General features: G+C 41.9%; 3 protein-coding genes across 9 annotated transcripts in view; 2 read left to right on the top strand and 1 right to left on the bottom strand.

Annotated features, from left to right (window-relative positions):
* The window catches only part of LOC138763543 (zinc finger and BTB domain-containing protein 41-like), a 33,445-nt gene extending 28,941 nt beyond the window's left edge, over window positions 1–4,504 (top strand). For all 4 annotated transcript variants that reach the window (XM_069937855.1, XM_069937857.1, XM_069937854.1 and 1 more), the window contains 2 exons: window positions 2,219–2,307; window positions 3,406–4,504. In XM_069937855.1, the coding sequence (XP_069793956.1) occupies window positions 2,219–2,307; window positions 3,406–4,058 (742 nt within the window). In that variant the 3' untranslated portion in view covers window positions 4,059–4,504. The remainder of the gene's footprint in view (window positions 1–2,218; window positions 2,308–3,405) is intronic.
* Window positions 1–18,987, bottom strand: part of LOC138763549 (complement factor H-like) — a 613,078-nt gene that overhangs the window by 304,770 nt on the left and 289,321 nt on the right. The window lies entirely within an intron of this gene.
* aspm (assembly factor for spindle microtubules) overlaps window positions 11,759–18,987 on the top strand; it is a 100,111-nt gene continuing 92,882 nt past the window's right edge. For 2 of the 4 annotated variants that reach the window (XM_069937850.1, XM_069937849.1), the window contains exons 1-2: window positions 11,762–12,160; window positions 18,023–18,163. In XM_069937850.1, the coding sequence (XP_069793951.1) occupies window positions 11,879–12,160; window positions 18,023–18,163 (423 nt within the window). In that variant the 5' untranslated portion in view covers window positions 11,762–11,878. Of the gene's footprint in view, window positions 12,161–18,022; window positions 18,164–18,987 lie in introns of those variants that run through there. The other 2 variants (XM_069937851.1, XM_069937852.1) reach the window with 2 other exon arrangements.

Raw genomic sequence — 18,987 nt, 5'->3', positions numbered from 1 at the left:
CAAATCATGTACATCAGACACATGTCATTTAAAAATACTCACACTACCTGATCATTCTTTTGGGTTACACAACAATACCTGCTAGCCCTCTGTAATATGTGAGCACATTACACTAACTGAAAGAGAAATATTTGTCTAGTTACAACGATAACGGGAGTATGTGACTAGTCCCAACATACATCACATAATTGGCCTAAACGGCTCACAACCTGGATCAGTCCCTTTACAGACCGTCTTCTGGCATCAATCATGGCCCACAACCTGCAGTAGACCTTCAGATGTCTCAGGGGAACCAAGAGAGTAATCTGCTCTACATGGTAGGCTTTATGTTGCAGCCGACTAGAGGGGCTGGCTCAGTTGCACCCATGTGACCTTTGAGGACCACTGGTGTCTGGAGAGGCTGGTCCTGGTATGCTCACATGACCTAGAACCAATTGCTTGGTAGTCTCACCAGTGGGTTGATCTAAACTTGATTGACATGGAGAAATGACTTTTAATCTGCCTTCTACTTGGCTGGTCAGGAGCAAGAACATGGAAATTCCTTTGTTTAGACTAGTTTCCTGTCTGACCAGTTGGATAATCCTCTAGATTTGTATTGGGCCCAAGGCTGTGATAACGTCTGGAGGTGAATGATCTTACTGAAACCAAAATTGAGTGGGTTATTAATTATTAAGCATTGCTTGTTTTTTTTTTAAAAAGTAGATTGATTTGCCTTAATTGTTCTGCTTTTAATGGACATGATGAACAAGTGCAATTTCCTCCAGCATTGTAACTGGAATAGCATAGTTAGATATGTGCCCTCTCTAGAATCCATGTCTTCAATGCTACAATTTGATGGTTTCGTAGACCTTGCAGTATTCAGTGCTCTCAGCCATTTGTTAACATCTTGAATTGGCTGGAGGCTGGCTTCTGTAATAATGGGGATCTCGGTGGAAACTGAGACAGCTACCTTCCTACCTGAATATGGTTATAAATGTATATATTTAATGTAAAATTGAGATAAGAAGTATTTCATCATTGTGAAACTTAGTTGGATTCTGAATTTTTTTTTAAAACAATTTGAAGTATTATGACTTAAGTCCCCCTCCCAGAGAACATTTATACCTTGCCACTTAAGAATATCTTCTAATGAAGCTGTGAAGCAGTTGTGTCACTGGAGAGATCACTTTCCAGAACCAAAGATAAATGTTCATGTTCTTTGAATTAGAGGGAGAGATATAGAGCATTGAAACAAGCCCTTAGACCCAATTAGTCCACATCAACAGTCTGGACCCATTTACACTAATCCTGCCCCAATCCATTCAAATGACCCACATGTCTGTCTTCTCCCCTTCAATCTTCCCAATTCCCACCACCACAGATTCCCCCACACACTTTGGCAATTTACAGTGGCCACTTAACCTCTCAACCAAACACTTCTGGGTCAAAGGAGGAACATTATTACAAAGAACATGCAAAATCTGCAGGGACACTCTGGAGGTCAGTTCTGTTGGCCAGGGAATGCCAGAATTTTGACCTAGCAATGACGAAGGAAGAATGATTTTTTTTTCCAAATTCAGATGATTTGAGGTGGAAAGCTGAAGGTAGTAGTGTACCTGTGGCCTTTTTCCTTCTTGTTGGGGGGTTGGAGTGGTTTAGGAAGTGGAACGAGAGCAACACAATTCAGTATCTGTAGTGCATTTTGTAAATTTTATGGTAGTCACTTTACTTTAGTGTTGAGGGGAATGAAAACACAGATGATTCCATAATCCAGTGGAAGTCATTAACAAAGCAAGTCATAAACTGGGTAATGGGATCAGTTACATGGTGTTGAGTAGCAGTCAAAGAAAATGAGTACCCTTAGCCAAATGAAGATATGAATCATTATAGACCTGATACTGGACAAGATATTTAAAGAATTTGGAAGCATGATGTATTTCATTGAGCAAAAACAAAGTTAGATCTTGCATCATCTTGGCATATATTTGGGCAGAAGCAAAATGAAAGAAACATTTTGTGGGTTAAATATGAATTGGAAAATTTGAAGTCAAGAAGAGCTGTGTTGCTGTCATTTATTAGATTTAAAAAAAAACATTTTCTTTGGTATTTCTGAGGCATATTCAATGGACACTTGGAGGTGAATATTATAATTAGGAATGGTTTGGAAGGGATTTGAGATCTAGGTTTTAGTGTATAATCAACAGTAATAAAAACCTAATACTCATCTATGCCATTGCAGGTATAAAACTTCTCTTCATCAATGCGAGGTATGCAAAAAAGTATTTAAAGGAAAATCAAGCTTGGACATGCATTTTAGGACACATTCAGGTATCCTTTGAAGAGGCTTGTGCCATGCTTTGCAATAATAATCTTCTTTCCCTCACGCACCCCCCGCCTCACGCACCCCCCGCCTCACGCACCCCCCGCCTCACGCACCCCCCGCCTCACGCACCCCCCGCCTCACGCACCCCCCGCCTCACGCACCCCCCGCCTCACGCACCCCCCGCCTCACGCACCCCCCGCCTCACGCACCCCCCGCCTCACGCACCCCCCGCCTCACGCACCCCCCGCCTCACGCACCCCCCCCAGCCTCACGCACCCCCCCAGCCTCACGCACCCCCCCAGCCTCACGCACCCCCCCAGCCTCACGCACCCCCCCAGCCTCACGCACCCCCCCAGCCTCACGCACCCCCCCAGCCTCACGCACCCCCCCAGCCTCACGCACCCCCCCAGCCTCACGCACCCCCCCAGCCTCACGCACCCCCCCAGCCTCACGCACCCCCCCAGCCTCACGCACCCCCCCAGCCTCACGCACCCCCCCAGCCTCACGCACCCCCCCAGCCTCACGCACCCCCCCAGCCTCACGCACCCCCCCAGCCTCACGCACCCCCCCAGCCTCACGCACCCCCCCAGCCTCACGCACCCCCCCAGCCTCACGCACCCCCCCAGCCTCACGCACCCCCCCAGCCTCACGCACCCCCCCAGCCTCACACCCTCTGCCTCCCCATCCAACTCACCCCCCCCCCGCCTCACACCCTCTGCCTCCCCATCCAACCCCCCCGACACCCTTCCATCTCCCTTCTCCAACTCCTCACCCGCCCTGGTAAAAAATTGTTTGTTAATTTAACGGTTTTTGAATTTGTTTCTGAAAAGTCTTGTAATTTGACCATTACTGAATATAATCTAATGAAAATTATTATCAGATAACCTACAATTTACTTTGAATTCTTTTAATTTTACATGATTGAGTCGAATTGATTTTGGCTTGGGTATGTAGCATTGTTCCAACTGTCCTCTTATATCTTTTGCTTTGTTTCTCTTTGAAAAATTATTTTGCACTAAAGATAAGTGACACTTTGATCTGATCATGTCATAACCTTTTAATAATCAAAATAAAACATAGCCAAGGTGTTTTCTTTACTCCAGGTGAAAAGCCCTATAAATGTCAAGTTTGTAACCAACCATTTCGAATTAAGAAGACTTTAACAAAACACATGGTCATTCATTCAGATGCCCGCCCCTTCAACTGTCATCATTGCAATGCAACATTCAAACGGAAAGACAAACTTAAATATCATATGGATCATGTTCATGGGACTAAGTCCATAGAACAGCCAATTGTAACCACTTCTGAAGTGAAAATGGTATCTCAGGAATTGCTTCATGCGCAAGATGGCAAGGTGTACCAAACAGATACTAAATCATATTTGCCTCAAAGTAAGGTTTACTCATCAGAGAGCAAAGCAGCAATTCAAAACATTCATGGAGATGTGACACTTGTACCAGTACAGATTGGTGCCACCACTGTAGAACCTGATGCCACACCACATTCTGCAACTTTGGTTTCACAATCTCACAGCCTCCTTCATTCCCAACAGCATTCTCAGCAGACTGATTTTCAAAGAGCTGCAGACCTTGCATTTCTAGAGAAGTATACCCTTACACCACAACCTGCCAATATTGTTCATCCAGTTCGTGATGATCACTTGTTGGATCCAAGAGAGCCATCATATCTTGGAACTTTACTTGGACTTGACACAGGTACACCTGTGCAAAGTATTTCCAATGTAGAACATTAAATGTCATGAACAGCACACTGTATAGAATTGTAAACTTAGCATAAAATGAAAATTTAATTTTAATTCAAAATTTACTTGATATAAATTGTGAATTATGTTGGTCGATTGGTATGATTTGCTCCAATATCTATGCTTTTGTACTGTGAGAATGTTAAAAATAATATTTGTTATTTTATATTTACTATATCCTTCACTCTATCATCCAAGTGATAATCCAAATCTTTGCTACTGTATATAACTGAAATTGTGTTTCAGCTCCATTAAAAGAATACTTGAATGATTTTAAATGCGTCAAACCTAAAGATTAGTATTAAAGCAGTTATTTATTCTTTCAGCATGAAAAAATGTACCTTCATTCCTATTGGGGATGAAAATAACTTTTGATTCTTACTTTTCCTTTTGTGGTTTTATTCCATGTGCTATTAAATTGACCACGCAACTTGAAATTTCTGATGAATGTGTTTTATTTCTTTTGACTGGTATAAATATCAGGATGTTGTTTGCCATCATTTGTTTAAGAGCACGACCATGACACTAATCTTTAGTTTAAATATGTCTGATTCAACCAATCTGGACTTGAAATGTATTCAATTATCATCTTTTGTCTGTTAGTCTTTGATCTTCCCCCTTCCATTTCGTTTCTTCAGGTGCTGCCTGCTTTTTCTCATACCTTGAAGAAGGGATCAGGCCAGAAACATCAGAAATATATCTTTCCTTCCTATGGTCGCTGCGAGACCTGCTGAGTTCTTCCAGCATTTATGTTCTTTTACTGCAATCATAGCATCTGCAGACTTTTGTGTTTCACTTGAAATTTCATTTCACACAAATCAAAGGTATTGATATACTGTTGTTTCAGTGATTCTTCATTTTTGAGATTCTCTTTATTGTTTTGCTTCCTTAATTCTAGCTTTTTCACGTTGTCAAGTCACCTTTATTTATCGTTCATATTGTTCTCGCACAGTAAAGACGAGACAGTGTTTCTCCAGGACCACAGAGCATATTGACATAAATATGTTAGAATCGAAGTTAAACACATTAAAATATTAAGATGTGTACAGTAAAAGTCCATTATCCACATAGTTTCTGGGAATTCAGGACCCAGATGGCTTGGGGGAAAGCCTGTTGCCCAATCTGGACGTAAGGGCCTGAGTGCTACGGTACGTCTTCCCAGATGGCAGAAGGGAGAACAGTTTATGTGAGGGGTGTGTGAAGTCCTTCACAATGTTTATTGCCTTTCACCTGCATTGAGTGTTGTAGGTGTCCTTCATGGTAGGAAGTGATCTTCTCTGTTGACTTCACTTCCTCTGCAGGGTCTTGTGGTCCAAGGTGGGACAGCTTCCAAACCAGGGGGTGATGCAGTTGCTCTCAATACATCCTCTGTAGAATGTAGTGAGGATGGAGGGTGGGAGATGAGCATTCTTCAGCCTTCGCAGAAAGTAGAGGGGTTGCTGGGCTTTCTTAACTATGATTTGGTGTTAAGGGATCAGGTGTGATTCTCCATCAAGGAACTTGATACAGTGGAGTGTGGTCCCCCTGGGACACTCATCTCTTGTTAGCAACTGCACCTCATCTCTATATGCTGACTCCTCATTCTTACTAATAAGGCTCTCCATGGTCGTATTGTCAGCGAACTTGATGATGTGATTCAAGGTGTGTTTTGCTGCACAGTCATAAGTCAGTAGAGTGAACAGCAGTGGACTAAGCATGCAGCCTTGGGTGAGGGTGGGGTTGCTGTGCTCAGTGTGATGGTCTTGGAAGTGCTGTTAATGATCCAGACTGCTTGAGGTCTCCCCGACAAGAAGTCAAGAATCCAGTTGCAGAGGGAGATGTTTAGACCCAGCAAGCTCAACTCCCTTATCAGGTACTGAGATATGATTGTGTTGAATTCCGAACTGAAGTCAATGAACAGTATTCGAACATATGAGTCATTATTTTCCAGATTTTTTCTGAATTATTAGAAGTGTTTCTTTCAAGGACCAGAACCATTAATACTTGAGATTTCCAATGCTTTTGGACTACCTTCAGAATATAAAAATGAAGGGATATAATTATTTGAACAGAAAAAGTTCTAGGGGCCGAATATATGATGAACGCTGGAGATTTGCTGATGTTTATTTTTTTCTTAAGGTTTTGAGAAAATACTATTAGATTTCCTCTTTTCAACTGTTCCCGTGGTTTCATAAGACAGAATCAGAATTTATTGTCATGAATGTGCCAGGAAATTTGTTGTTTTGCTGAATTACAGGTGCAGAATTGCTATAAATCACATTTAAAAATAAATAAATCATGCGAAAACAAGAGGAAGTCTGTGGTTCATTGACAATTCAGAAATGTGATGGCAGAGTGAAAGAAGCTGTTTTCTGTACTGTTGGGTGTTCATCTTCAGGCTCCTGTATCTTATTCCTGAATAGAGAGCATGGCCTGGATAGTGAGGGTCTTTGAGGATTAGAGGCTGCTTTCTTGAGACATCACCTCTTTATAGATGTCTTTAATGGGAGTACATTAGTGATTAGTGGACTAATCTGTCATGTTTCCACACCAACTAACTCACCAGACATGAGTGAGTTCTCTCATCTACCTTTCCCCCCCATCTTACCACCCCACCTCCCAACCAACAGGAGTCTACCCCACAAGCTGCTCCTCTTCCAGCCTAAGTTGATAGTGCTGTAGGAGCCAACAGCATGAATATGCACGCAGCACTAACACACCAGACTTCAGCACCTCCATCACTGCTCTGGCACATGCAGATGAAGGTCTTCCTCCTATGCCAACCCCACTCGACAACATCTACAAGAGCTGCTTGTATGGATTCTTTAATTAAAATGTTTCAATAATGATGGCTTTCTTCCACTCCCATCACCACTAAACCAATAATCCTTGCTGGGGTGAGTGCTTTGGGAACTGGTTTCTTTTTCCTCTCAATGAAATTTGGCACACGAACAGTGAGTCTACCAAGGGATGGTGTAATGTAGTGCATCTAGTTCTGCCAGCACTGGTCCAAACAATCAGTGGGAATGCAAGTAGGAACAGCATCCTGGCAATAGTCCAGAGCCCAACAATGGGGTGCTTCTTTGAGTATACAGGTATGCTCTGGATGAATGCCTGCCAGTCCAACCCCAGGCTTCCCACGGGATGGCAGAGCAGTGGCCATATATTATGCATAACTCCAAATGATGGGGGAACACCCCAATGAGTGGCTACAATGGTAGAGATGCTGCCAAAGAGAAGGCTATGGTACTTCAGATTAAGGGAAAGGCAGATGACATTGACTACCTGCTCACAGATGAAGGTGGTGCCTGTGCTGTTGGTGAGACACGCTGTACATTCAGCCTGGACAAGTCGGTGAGACCACATCTGAGTGTCAGTGACTGACAAAAAAACCCCAAACAGATTGGGTGCCAGTTCCTGCAGCATGACACTTCACGGGGAGTACAGTAATTCTTTTGGTCTGTGGGGAATTGGGAGGCCATTGTCATTTTTTGAAACAATACCTCCACCTTTCTGTTGTACCTATCCATTTATTCACTAGGCACTTGCACTGTAACAATGTATCAATTTCTTGTTAGTAATAATATTTTTACTTGTTTCTTAATGATTAGCGAATGGTGTGACTTCCAAAGATGGAATGTAATGTAGATTGTGTGGGTCATGTGACCTCCATCTGGAACCTGGTGGGAGTGTGGAGGGCCATGTTACCTCTCCATCTGGAATGTAATGGCAATGTGGATTGTGGAGGGTTATATGACCTCTCTGTCTACTCTAGAACCTTGTTGAAGTTGCACCACCTGTGTCGATCAAAATTGAACTCTTCCTACCCATTGATGCACACCTAACCATTGGCCCATTTAATTACCTAGTGATTACCTGGGCCAGACCTTTTAGCTTACTGTACATCATGTGGACCAGCTCTTAATCTTTGTTCTTTGGTCCTGAGATGAACCCTGCTTCATTTCAGGTCACAAACTGTGGACAATGCTGGAGGAATCATAGGTAAGGTGGGCATTACACAAGGATCAGGGCTGTTAGATAGTATTGGAGCCACGGGACAAAGAATGACAGGTAGTGCGGTGTAATCCTTGGTGGTTATAATTCTGTACACATTTACTAGTATTGGAAATGTTAAATCAGATGTGACTGGATTGTACTGTGCTTTTAAGTCTACACTGCTGCTGGTATCGATAGTGTGTGATGAGAGTGATTATACTGTGATTGAATAAGCAGTTGCTAGTATCGGTAGTGTTAAGTTCAATATGACTGGCTGTATTGTGTTTTGTGATTGAGAGTACTAATATATCATATCCCAGTTGCAATCCCTTTGCATGTTTTAATAAATATTCTTCCTGTGTCCAGACTCGTTGCTCTATGAACCCACTGAACCTTTCCCTTCCCATACAACAACTGCCTCTTGTAGATATCCTTAATGGAGTGAAGGCTGGTGCCTATAATGGGCCGGCTGATTTCATAACTCTGTAGCCTTTTCCTGTCATGTGCATTGGCATCTCCATATCAGACATTGACGTAACCTGTCAGAATGCATGGTACACCTGTAGAAATTTGCAAAAGTCTTTGGTGACATTGCAAATCTTGAAAAGTATAGCCGCTGGCAAGCCTTCTTTGTAATTCATCGATTTGGAGGTCCCAGGATTGATCTTCAGAGATGTTGACACCCAGGAATTTGAAGTTCTTAACCCTGCTGACCCCTGAATGAGGACAAGTTTGCATTCTGATTTTCCCCTCCTGAAGTCCACAACAACTTCCTTAGTTTTGCTAACATTGAGCGCATGGTTGTTACACCACTCAACTAACTGATCTAGCTCACTCCTGTATGCTTTGATTCCTCATTGCCATCTGTGATTCTGCCAAAAACCTTGGTATCATCAGCAAATTTGCCACTGGCATTTGAATTGTGCCAAACCACACAGTTATAGGTAAAGAGAGAGTAGAGCAATGGGCTAAGCATGGATCCTTGAGGTGTGTCTATGTTGATTGTAGATGAAGAGGAGGTCTTTCCATTTTGTCTCGACTGGACTCTTCCAATGAGGAAGTCAAACATCCAGTTGTAGAGGAAGGTGCAAAGGCCTAAGCTTTGAAGTTCACTTATCAGTACTGATGGTGTTGAAGGCTGAGCTGTAGTTGATGAAAAGTGGCCTGATGTACATCATTGTCCAAAAGTGAATTGCAATAAAAAAATTATTCTGTTCCAATTTTTTTGAGAAACATTAACCAAGTTCTCTTTATGCAGCACCCAGGAGATGAAACTACAGTTGGCATTTTTTTCTGGTTGATTTGTTCATGCATTTTGTAAAGATATGGTCAACATAGTAAAACAAAATGATCCTTTTTATACAAGATGCACAATATTTGCATGTCTGAACTGCACCCCATTTCTTGATATTTTAACATTTTTAAAAGTTTAGACATATGGTATGGTTACAGGCCATTTCAGCTCATGAGTCCGTGCTGCCCAATTTACACCCAATGAACCTACACCCTGGGGAAAACCCACACAGACATGGGGAGAACGTACACACAGTCCCGATCATTGACATCGTAAAGGCATTACACTAACTGCTATGCTATGCCAACTGGACCGTCCACGTAAATCACAAAATCACAATTTTGAATTTTCACTTCACGTGAAGGATATTAAAATGTGACATACAGAAATAAATAATTTTATTGGAATATTGTCGAATGAGACACAATGGAACAGAAATGCTGAGGATGAATGGAGGATCTGAAGAATGAGAATTGAACCACTTGGCCACACTACCTGGTGTAATTGTAACCTGGAATGCATGCAAAATTGATTCTTACATGGTAAAGACAATTTCAAAGAACATAATGCTCTACAAGCATACATATAAGAGTGTGAGAGATGAGTAAAATTAACATAAAAATATGAGAGATGAAGAAAGGTATGGATATATGTGTAATGAATAAAGCCAGTATTGAATAGGATAAGGGTAGATAATAGAATGTAGGAAGTAAAGTTAGTCTGAATAAGATAAGGGTCTAGCCTTAGACAGAGTCAACAAGTTCTGCATATAAGAGTTAGTAAGCCCTGAGGGTTGGGAAGGTGTCAATAAGGACAATGACATTATGGGACACAGACAGGATACCCCCCTGGTCCTTCAAGTTCACAGAAACAGCACGTAGGCAGAGAGGATTGCCTAATGCCAAACTCATCCAGGAGGCAGAAGAATGTAAGGGGGAGGGTACATCTATACTGAAATAAACTGTATAAAAGTTGGGTGAGCCCCAGTGTGTGTGTGTGTATTCCCAGGGTAAGGGGAAGCACCCAATTTTGCATTGTTGTATAATAAATGTTCTTTGTTCTCAATTTTTGTCTCGAGCAATTTCTGTGAAGGTACTTCTGTTTCTCACAAGAGGACACCATTTTGCTTTTTTTATGCAAGTACATCATGCACAAAAGGGTTTAATATCAAACAGTTATTTTGAACATAATATCAATTGAAGGATGATTATAATTTCTGAAACGATTGGAAAAAAAAATTCTGTTTTATGTTTGAGTGTTATATTTTTGTTATCAGAACTAAACGAAGAAAACCTGAGCTACTTGCAGACAGCTGTTCTCTAGTCAGTTTCCTGCATTTGTCACCCATATCTAGTGTCCCAAATCTCTCTGTGTCATTGACCAGAAGACCAGGCCCTTCAACCTTGCGTTGCGAGGACCAACCTGAAAAGGGTGGCTCGCCGGTATCCTTTATCATTCAGCAATGCGGCTGAAATTGTTAGGTTTTTCTTCAAAAAGCTCCAACCGACCAGAACGAAAAGTTAACTTGATTGTAAAGTCATTCGTCTGAGTGAGCGTGTATTGTTATGAACACCGAATCAAAGCAGCTTCATGGAAACTTTTTACATCGACTCGTGTGCCTTTTATGAGAATCGGTGAAGTTATGACCCCACCCCCGTCGCCGTCATTGCTCTGTTGTGACTGCAGCTCATATGCTCTCGAACTGTTTGTTGGGAAGAGCCGATGTGTGTCAACACCAATCCCTCCAAATAAACGGCGTATGTCTTCCAGCAGCGCCCGGTCGGGAACGGTTCCAGCAAGTGACTCTCCAACCCAACCAACCACTGGCCTCGCCAGTGCTGCCTGCATCTCAGAAATTAAGGAAACAGGCGAAACATTACTGTGGTGTTTCGCACGCTTCGTGATAAGAAAGACACGCCCACCTGTGATACATTGATACTTCCATTGACACTTGACATTCCAAAATGTTCGAACAGGCATGCATGGGCATCAGTGTGCACGTCATCAAGTACACGTGGTGGCGTCACACCCAACTCCGTTTCCCCGTCCAGAAGTACAATTTATTTCCAGCCTGTTCAATGACAGTTTTTTGGAGATAAAGCATTTTGCAATTTAAAGTTTTCGAAATTGGCTATTATTTGGTAGGGATTATATTTCACCGAAATTGCAGGGCTTTCCCCTGCCCCCCCAAAAAATTGTAAAGCACCAAATCCAACAGAAACACATCCTTTCCGGCGTGTGATCACCTCTTCCGAGGCGCTGTGCCCTGCAGCCTAGGCCCACCCACCCCCAAGCCAGCCGTTGGACTGCGCTCGCGGAGCCCCGATTCAAATCCACCCGGTTTGAAAGAAAACATGGGGAGGGCGTTGCGGTCCGCAATTGGTCACCATGTAACGCCGAGTGCTGATTGGGCGAGGCGGGTCCCTCCTCGCTATTGGCCAGCGTTCGCGGCGTGCGATTGGCTGCGGCTGGAAGTTTGAATGGGACGGAGGGCGGTTCGGCGAGCGTGTCGGGGAGCCGGAATCTGGGCAAGGTGGTCGCGATGGATGTACGCGTTCGCGGCCCCACTGCGGTCGGGGGTCCGAGCCGATGGCCACACCATGGAGAGCAGGAGCAGCAGCAGGAGGAGGAGACTATTCCCGTCCTCACGCTCACTCACTTTGCCCGAACTCCCTTTCTCTGCTTCAAGACCGTGAGGACCGGCTGCTCGAAGACTGAGGAATTGGCCGTGGAAAATCCCGAGTGTGTGCCAGTTTTGGTGACGGTGGACAAGTTTCCCAGCAGGAAGGGGTTTGCGATGAGCGAGCGGGAGTTCGTGGTGGAGGTAAGGGGTGCCAAACCCGTAAGGCAGCAATTGCATCTGGCCAGAGACTGGGGGGCTTCCCCGCTTCCAGCAAAACGTCCTGCGTCCATCACTCTCCCCTGCCACCGTCAGACGCAGCCGGTCCTCCTCGCACCTTGCACGTTTCCAGAAAAGTGGTCAGGGAGCGGTCAGTGCAAAGCTCTTACAAGGCGGGTTCGAATCCGAATCTGTCTGCAAGGAGCTGCTTCGTGCTCCGGTTTCCTCCCAGCCTTCGACAAGTACGGGGGTTTTTGGGCGGCGCGGGCGTGCAGAGCAAGCAGCTGAGCAAGTCTGTCCATGGGAGCGAAGGTGTATAACTCACGTTTCGCCAAGGTGTGAGCAAAAAGCCACCAGGAGCCTGTATAAAAAGCAGACTCGATTTTCTCCAGGTCGCATGTGTATTAACGACAATCACATTGCAGCTCCTGTGTATGTTCTTGTGTCATCCTTTTGTTAAATTCCACCCGACATTGATCTTCAGCTTTCTTATCTATGCTGTCAATGAGTCATAGAAACCTAGAAGATAGGAGCAGTTCGGCCCTTCGAGCCTGCTCCGCCATTCAACGAGATCATGGCTGATCTTAAAGTTCAGTACCCCGTCCCCGCCTTCTCTCCGTAATCTTTAATACCCTTATACTGAAGAAATAGATCTAATTCCCTCTTAAATAGATTTAATGAACCTGCCTCCACTGCCCTCTGTGGCAATGAATTCCACAGATTCACCACCCTCTGGATAAAGAAATTCCTCCTCATCTCGGTCCTAAATGGTTTGCCTATTATCCTCAAACCATGGCCCCATTGGAAACATCCCTTCCGCATCCATTCTGTCCAGTCCTGTTGAATGATTCCACGCCGGTTGTGTCCCAGTCATCCCGTTGACTGATTCTGCCACAGTTCTTTGCCGCTGTAATGTAATTTCTTACACCCCATTGTTTTCTTGGGTGGTCTCTCATGAGCTATATTATCAAGTTACATTCAACTGTCACCTGTGTTTGATGATCGATATTAGTTAACCAATTCCTTGCCTCTGGAATAAAAAAAATCCTATTGTCAAACCTGTCGGTGATATGCAAATATGTGCTTTAATTCTGATCATTTTCAAATTTAACTGTCCACTTTGGGGACATACTCCCAAGGTTTGAAATTTGATTCCTTAGCCTGCATCTGGTTTTGGATAACCATTTTATTAACCAAACATTGGTTCATCTATCTAAATCTTTTTTGTAAATTTGGTTTTAATATTTCTTGTGTGAATGTCTGTGATGTTTAATAAAACTGGTCTCAAATTATAGAAAAATTAGTGGAAATCTTAAATGTATAAATTTATTCGTCACATTGTACTTGATATAGTTATTTCTGTGAACAAATTGACAGCCTAAATGAAAATGCTGCAAAAGTTGTTCAATAGCAAGTTTGTTGTTACTTTTCAGTCAAATGATGTGCTGTTATTTGTACTGCTTTGTAATTGTTGGAGCCCAGGATATTCCAGTCCGAATCATGGAGCACATAAACTGGACCTTGGATGCCTGTGATCAATCTCATTGTCAGCACGTAGTCTGCTTTTTATGCCTCTGTGATACCAATGTCGATGTACAATTGAACTGTTGTGAGAGCAGTTGTTGCCATCACCCACTCGAGTGCCAGTCACCCTCAGAAAATATTCTTCCTCACCTATTACGTTAAATTCACTCTCAAGTTTCAGGCGACTGAGTGATGTGGAAAAGCTTTTCTGTCTGTCATCCATTGTAGTTCTGCATGCCTCATTCAGCTTCACCCTGTCTCCCCCATTCAATAGAAAACAAATTTAAGTATCCATAGCTTAAATTTTCCATTCCATTCCAGGCAATGTTCTGCTGAATCTACTCTGCACCTCTCCTCTACTATATTGTGGAGACAATAAATATGCACAACACTTCTCTTGTGGCCAAAGCAATATTTTGTAAATTTATGTTCTAACCTCCTTGTTCTGTTCTCTTCCATCTGGGCAAGTTGCGACCTTCCAGACTCGACATTTAAAAAAAAAAAGTTTAAAAAAAATTCAACGAGCTGCATGATAACTGGATATTTATGCCCATCATTGTGGTTCGCCCAGATTTTCTTGTTCTATTTATATAACATGACCCTTGGGAATATCCTACAAGCTCCCCATTTCCAATTTATTACACAGGAAAAGAAATTTAACATGCTGGTAGTAAAGTCAGATTGATTGTCATCTGATTGCCCAAGTATTGGTTGCCCACCTGACGGAGCAGCATTCTCTGGTCCTCAGTGCAAAACATTCAGACACACAATCAGTCATAACAAGTGTACAGACAAATAATACATAAGAAGGACAAGGATTTGGATAAATAAATAAATACTGTTTCATGAACATGAGAGTCTTGGATGGTTAGTGTGAGCAGTTCTTTTTGTTGTTCAGCATTTTCACTGCCTCTTGGAAGAAGTTGATCTTCAGCCTGGTGGTGCAGGCTCTTATATTCCTGGATCTCTTTCTGACAGGAGAAGCTGAAAGTATGTGCGGGATGGAAAGGATCCTCAATTATTTTGCCTGCCCTCTTCAGACCATGATCCTGGCAGATCACTGGAGGGGGACTTGAAGGGAATAGACAATAGGTGCAGGAGTAGGCCATTCAGCCCTTCGAGGCAGCTCTGCCATTCACTGTGATCTTAACACAATCATTACCTCCTTCCTGCCTTCTCCCCATATCCCTGACTCTGCTATCTTTAAGAGTTCTATCTAACTCTTTCTTGAAATCATCAAGAGTATTGACCTCCCCTTTCTTGAGAAAAGCATTCCACAGATCCATAATTCTCTGGGTGAAAAAGATTGAACTCAACTCTGTTCTAAACGGCCTACCCTTATTCTTAAAACGGTGGCCTCTATCTAGTTCTGGACTACCCCAACATCAGGAACATGTTTCCTCCCTCTAGTGTGTCCATTCCCTTAATAATCATATATTTCAATCAGATCCCTTTTCATCCTTCTAAATTCCAGTGTACACAAGTCCAGTCGCTCCAATCTTTCAACAATTAACCTTGTGAACCAAGCTATACTACTTTTTTTTTTAATTTTTTTATTTTTCACACCATAAATCACATTAGCCATGATATACACTATTTCTTTTTCACACATATACAGTGACTTTTTCTCCCCCCCCCCCCCCCAACTCCTCCCAAGCCACCCCCCACCCCCCCCCCTCTCATCCATTTTAGGTATACAATCTAGGTTGCATTAAGCCAGTCAGACAATGTTGTCATTCAACAAAATTACACCAGAAATTCTACTGAGTCCATTCTTTTCTTTCCTTCTCCTTCCATCAACTTAGGTAATGGTTGTCCCCGGTAGGTTTTCGCTATTGTATTTAATGTAAGGCTCCTATACTTGTTCAAATATTTCAATATTATTTCTTAACCTATATGTTATTTTTTCTAATGGAATACATTTATTCATTTAAATTTAGTAGTTTCTTCCTTTTTAATTTGGTTATGTATTCCATTAATATTTAAAGACATATAGTTCAGCGTAGCCCTTTTATATTTTGTTTATCTTCTCTTTCCATTTTTCCATCATTACCTTTCCTCCTTTTCCATTTCTGTTTTCTTATTTTCAACTCTTTATAAGACAACATTTCTACAACATCCAACATTTTCCTTATTCTCCTATTTCTATCTTATTTATCCCCAATCTCCCCTTCACCTCCTGAGTTTTCCTTTATCCCTTGTCGGACAACCACATCTCCCCTCTCCATTTGGATTTGCGAATCCACTCGCAAGCATCAACTGATTTTGCAGTGACCGCTATTTCCCCCCACCCCGCCTCCCCCAGAAAAGATTTCACTTTTCATATGTCACAAAGGTCACTCTTTTAATTCCCTCCTTATTCTCTCTATTCCATTACCTTCCCTTATTAATTCTTGTCTATACTATCTATATTTTCCTCTAAGTACAGATACATTCATGTATGCTCATTGTCTCTATTCACTCTTATACCTCTTTACCCGCATACATATCAATCGTGATCATTTTTACTCTCATTACCCGTCTTCATCCCTCAGTCTATTTTTGTCTTTACCCACATACATATCAATCGTGATCATTTTTACTCTCATTACCCGTCTTCCTCCCTCAGTCTATTTTTGTAATTGTTCTGCAAATTTTCGTGCTTCTTCTGGATCCGAGAATAGTCTGTTTTGTTGTCCTGGAATAAATATTTTCAATACCGCTGGATGCTTTAGTATAAATTTATACCCTTTCTTCCATAAAATCGCCTTTGCTGTATTGAACTCTTTTCTTTAGGAGTTCAAAACTTATATCTGGATAAATGAAGATTTTTTGTCCTTTATACTCCAGTGGTTTGTTGCCCTCTCTTACTTTTTCCATTGTCTTCTCCAGTACCTTTTCTCTTGTAGTATATCTTAGGAATTTTACTACAATAGATCTTGGTTTTTGTTGTGGTTGTGGTTTAGAGGCCAATACTCTATGTGCCCTTTCTATTTCCATTTCTTGCTGTAGTTCTGGACATCCTAGGGTCTTAGGGATCCACTCTTTTATAAACTCCCTCATATTCTTGCCTTCTTCATCTTCCTTAAGGCCCACTATCTTTATGTTATTTCTTCTGTTATGGTTTTCCATTGTATCTATTTTTTGAGCTAGTAGTTCTTGTGTCTCTTTAGTTTTTTTATTAGATTTCTCCAATTTCTTTTTTAAGTCTTCTACCTCCATTTCTGCTGCTACTGCCCGCTCTTCCATCTTGTCCATTTTCTTTCCCATTTCTGTTAAGGTCATCTCCATTTTATTTATTTTCTCTTCTGTGTTGTTTATTCTTTTTCTTAAATCCTTAAATTCCTGTGTTTGCCATTCTTTAAATGACTCCATGTATCCTTTAATAAGAGCAAGTATATCCTTTACCTTGCCTTTCTTTTCTTCTTCTATTTCCCTGTACTCTTCCTCTTCTTCTTCTTCTTCCTCTGGGTTGACCATCTGTTGTTTCTTTGGTGCCCTTTCCTCCTCTTCTTTCTTGTTTCTATTGTCTTCTGTGGTAAGGCCTTCACCTTTTTCCTCCTTTGTCTTCTCTTCCTCTCTTCTTACCATTGCTTTCGATTTTTCTTTTTTTGTCGCCATCTTCTTTCCACCTTTATACTCACTTTTCTGTAACTTTTATTTCTGTGCCTTTGTGTTTTCCTTTGTTTTTCCCGACTTTTCTGGAGAGGGCTGGAGTTCACCGTCCGGCCACTACTCCATCACGTGACTCCCTCCCCAAGCTATACTACTTCAATAGCAAAAATCTCCTTCCTCAAATTTGGAGACAAAAGCTTCACGCAATACTCCAGGTGTGATCTCACAAGGGCTCTGTACAACTGTGGAAGGACCTCTCTGCCCCTATTCTCAACTCCCCTTGTTATGAAGGCCAACATACCATTAGCTCTCTTCACTTCCTGCTGTTACTGCATGGTTACTTTCAATGACTGATGAACAAGGACACCAAGATCTCGTTGTACTTCCCCTTTTTCTAATTTGACACCATTCGGATAGTCAGCTGCCTTCCAGTACTTGCCACTAAAGTGGATGACCTTGTATCTGCCCACTCACCCAACCCGTCAAAGTCACCCTGCATTCTCATAACATCCTCCTCACATTTCACACTGCCACCCAGCTTTGTGTCGTCTGCAAATTTGCTAATGTTGCTTTTAATCCTTTCAATTCAATTATTAATCATGATTATTATGTTTTTATTTAATAAGTTTTATTATTACAGATCCTGAAATTAGTGTTGGCACCTCTCAAATGTTTTGAAACAATTAAAATAAAATTATTTCTTTTTGTAATGTGTGTTTATTTTCACAGCCAACACATAGGTATTATCTTTCTATAACTTGGACACCAATTGAAGCTGGAGGAGTTCGAGAAACAGTGACATTTAGTGTTGGTTGTGTGAAAGTCATTTGCATTCTATTGGGCAAGGCAGAAGACCCACCCAAAAAAAAGGTAGAAGAAAACTTGTTTGATCACAATTGACAGATTTGAAATGTTGCATACTTCAGCATCTTTATTTTATTTCCTTGTTACAATCTGAATGTTTTTTTAGGATTTTTATATTGTTTGTATTCAGCTCTGCTTCCTTCTGTCAAATGGTCCTTGTCTTTTTGCCAAACCTAATATGTTCAGAAGCCCTATAATTTTTGTTTCCTGTACCATCTTATGAAATCATTGCAATGTCAGTTCATACTTTGTGTCTATGTCCCTCTGAATATCAACTCATACTTCAAAAAATTGTCCAAATACTTGTTCTATGTCACCCTCCCAAGTCAGTGTTAATTTCCTGCTGTTTGTAGTTCATCCTCCGTAACTTCCTAGTTTCGTATCTGAAACTTGAAGCCGAAATATAAATCACAGCTTCGATCTACATTACTCTCACTTTTCAGATGTTGATTTTTTTTGGGGGAACTCCTGGCAGTGTCTTGCTGCACACTGCAACTAAAGCTGTCTCTTGTCATACCAAGAAATGACCCTTCGGTAATGATTGTTCCATACATCCAGCTCACCCTACTCACTGGATCAACAGCCATTGTCATTCTTTGAAATAGCTTCCAATCTGGAATTTTTTTTTCCCTGCTGTGCAGCACTACTTTGGGTGATTGAATTGGGATCATTGCTTTGATGGAAACTCACCCATATATGTAAAACTTTTGCAGGGAATGCAGGGCCAAAGAATAGACAGAAATTCTACATTGCTTCAAATATGCCAGATGATTATAGATGTATTTTTTTCACAATCTCAAGAAATCCTAAAACTTGTTTTAATTGAAACA

Source organism: Narcine bancroftii, chromosome 5, assembly GCF_036971445.1.
Source record: "Narcine bancroftii isolate sNarBan1 chromosome 5, sNarBan1.hap1, whole genome shotgun sequence".
In the NCBI taxonomy this organism is placed as follows: domain Eukaryota; kingdom Metazoa; phylum Chordata; class Chondrichthyes; order Torpediniformes; family Narcinidae; genus Narcine; species Narcine bancroftii.
This window is presented reverse-complemented; position numbering and strand designations above follow the sequence as displayed.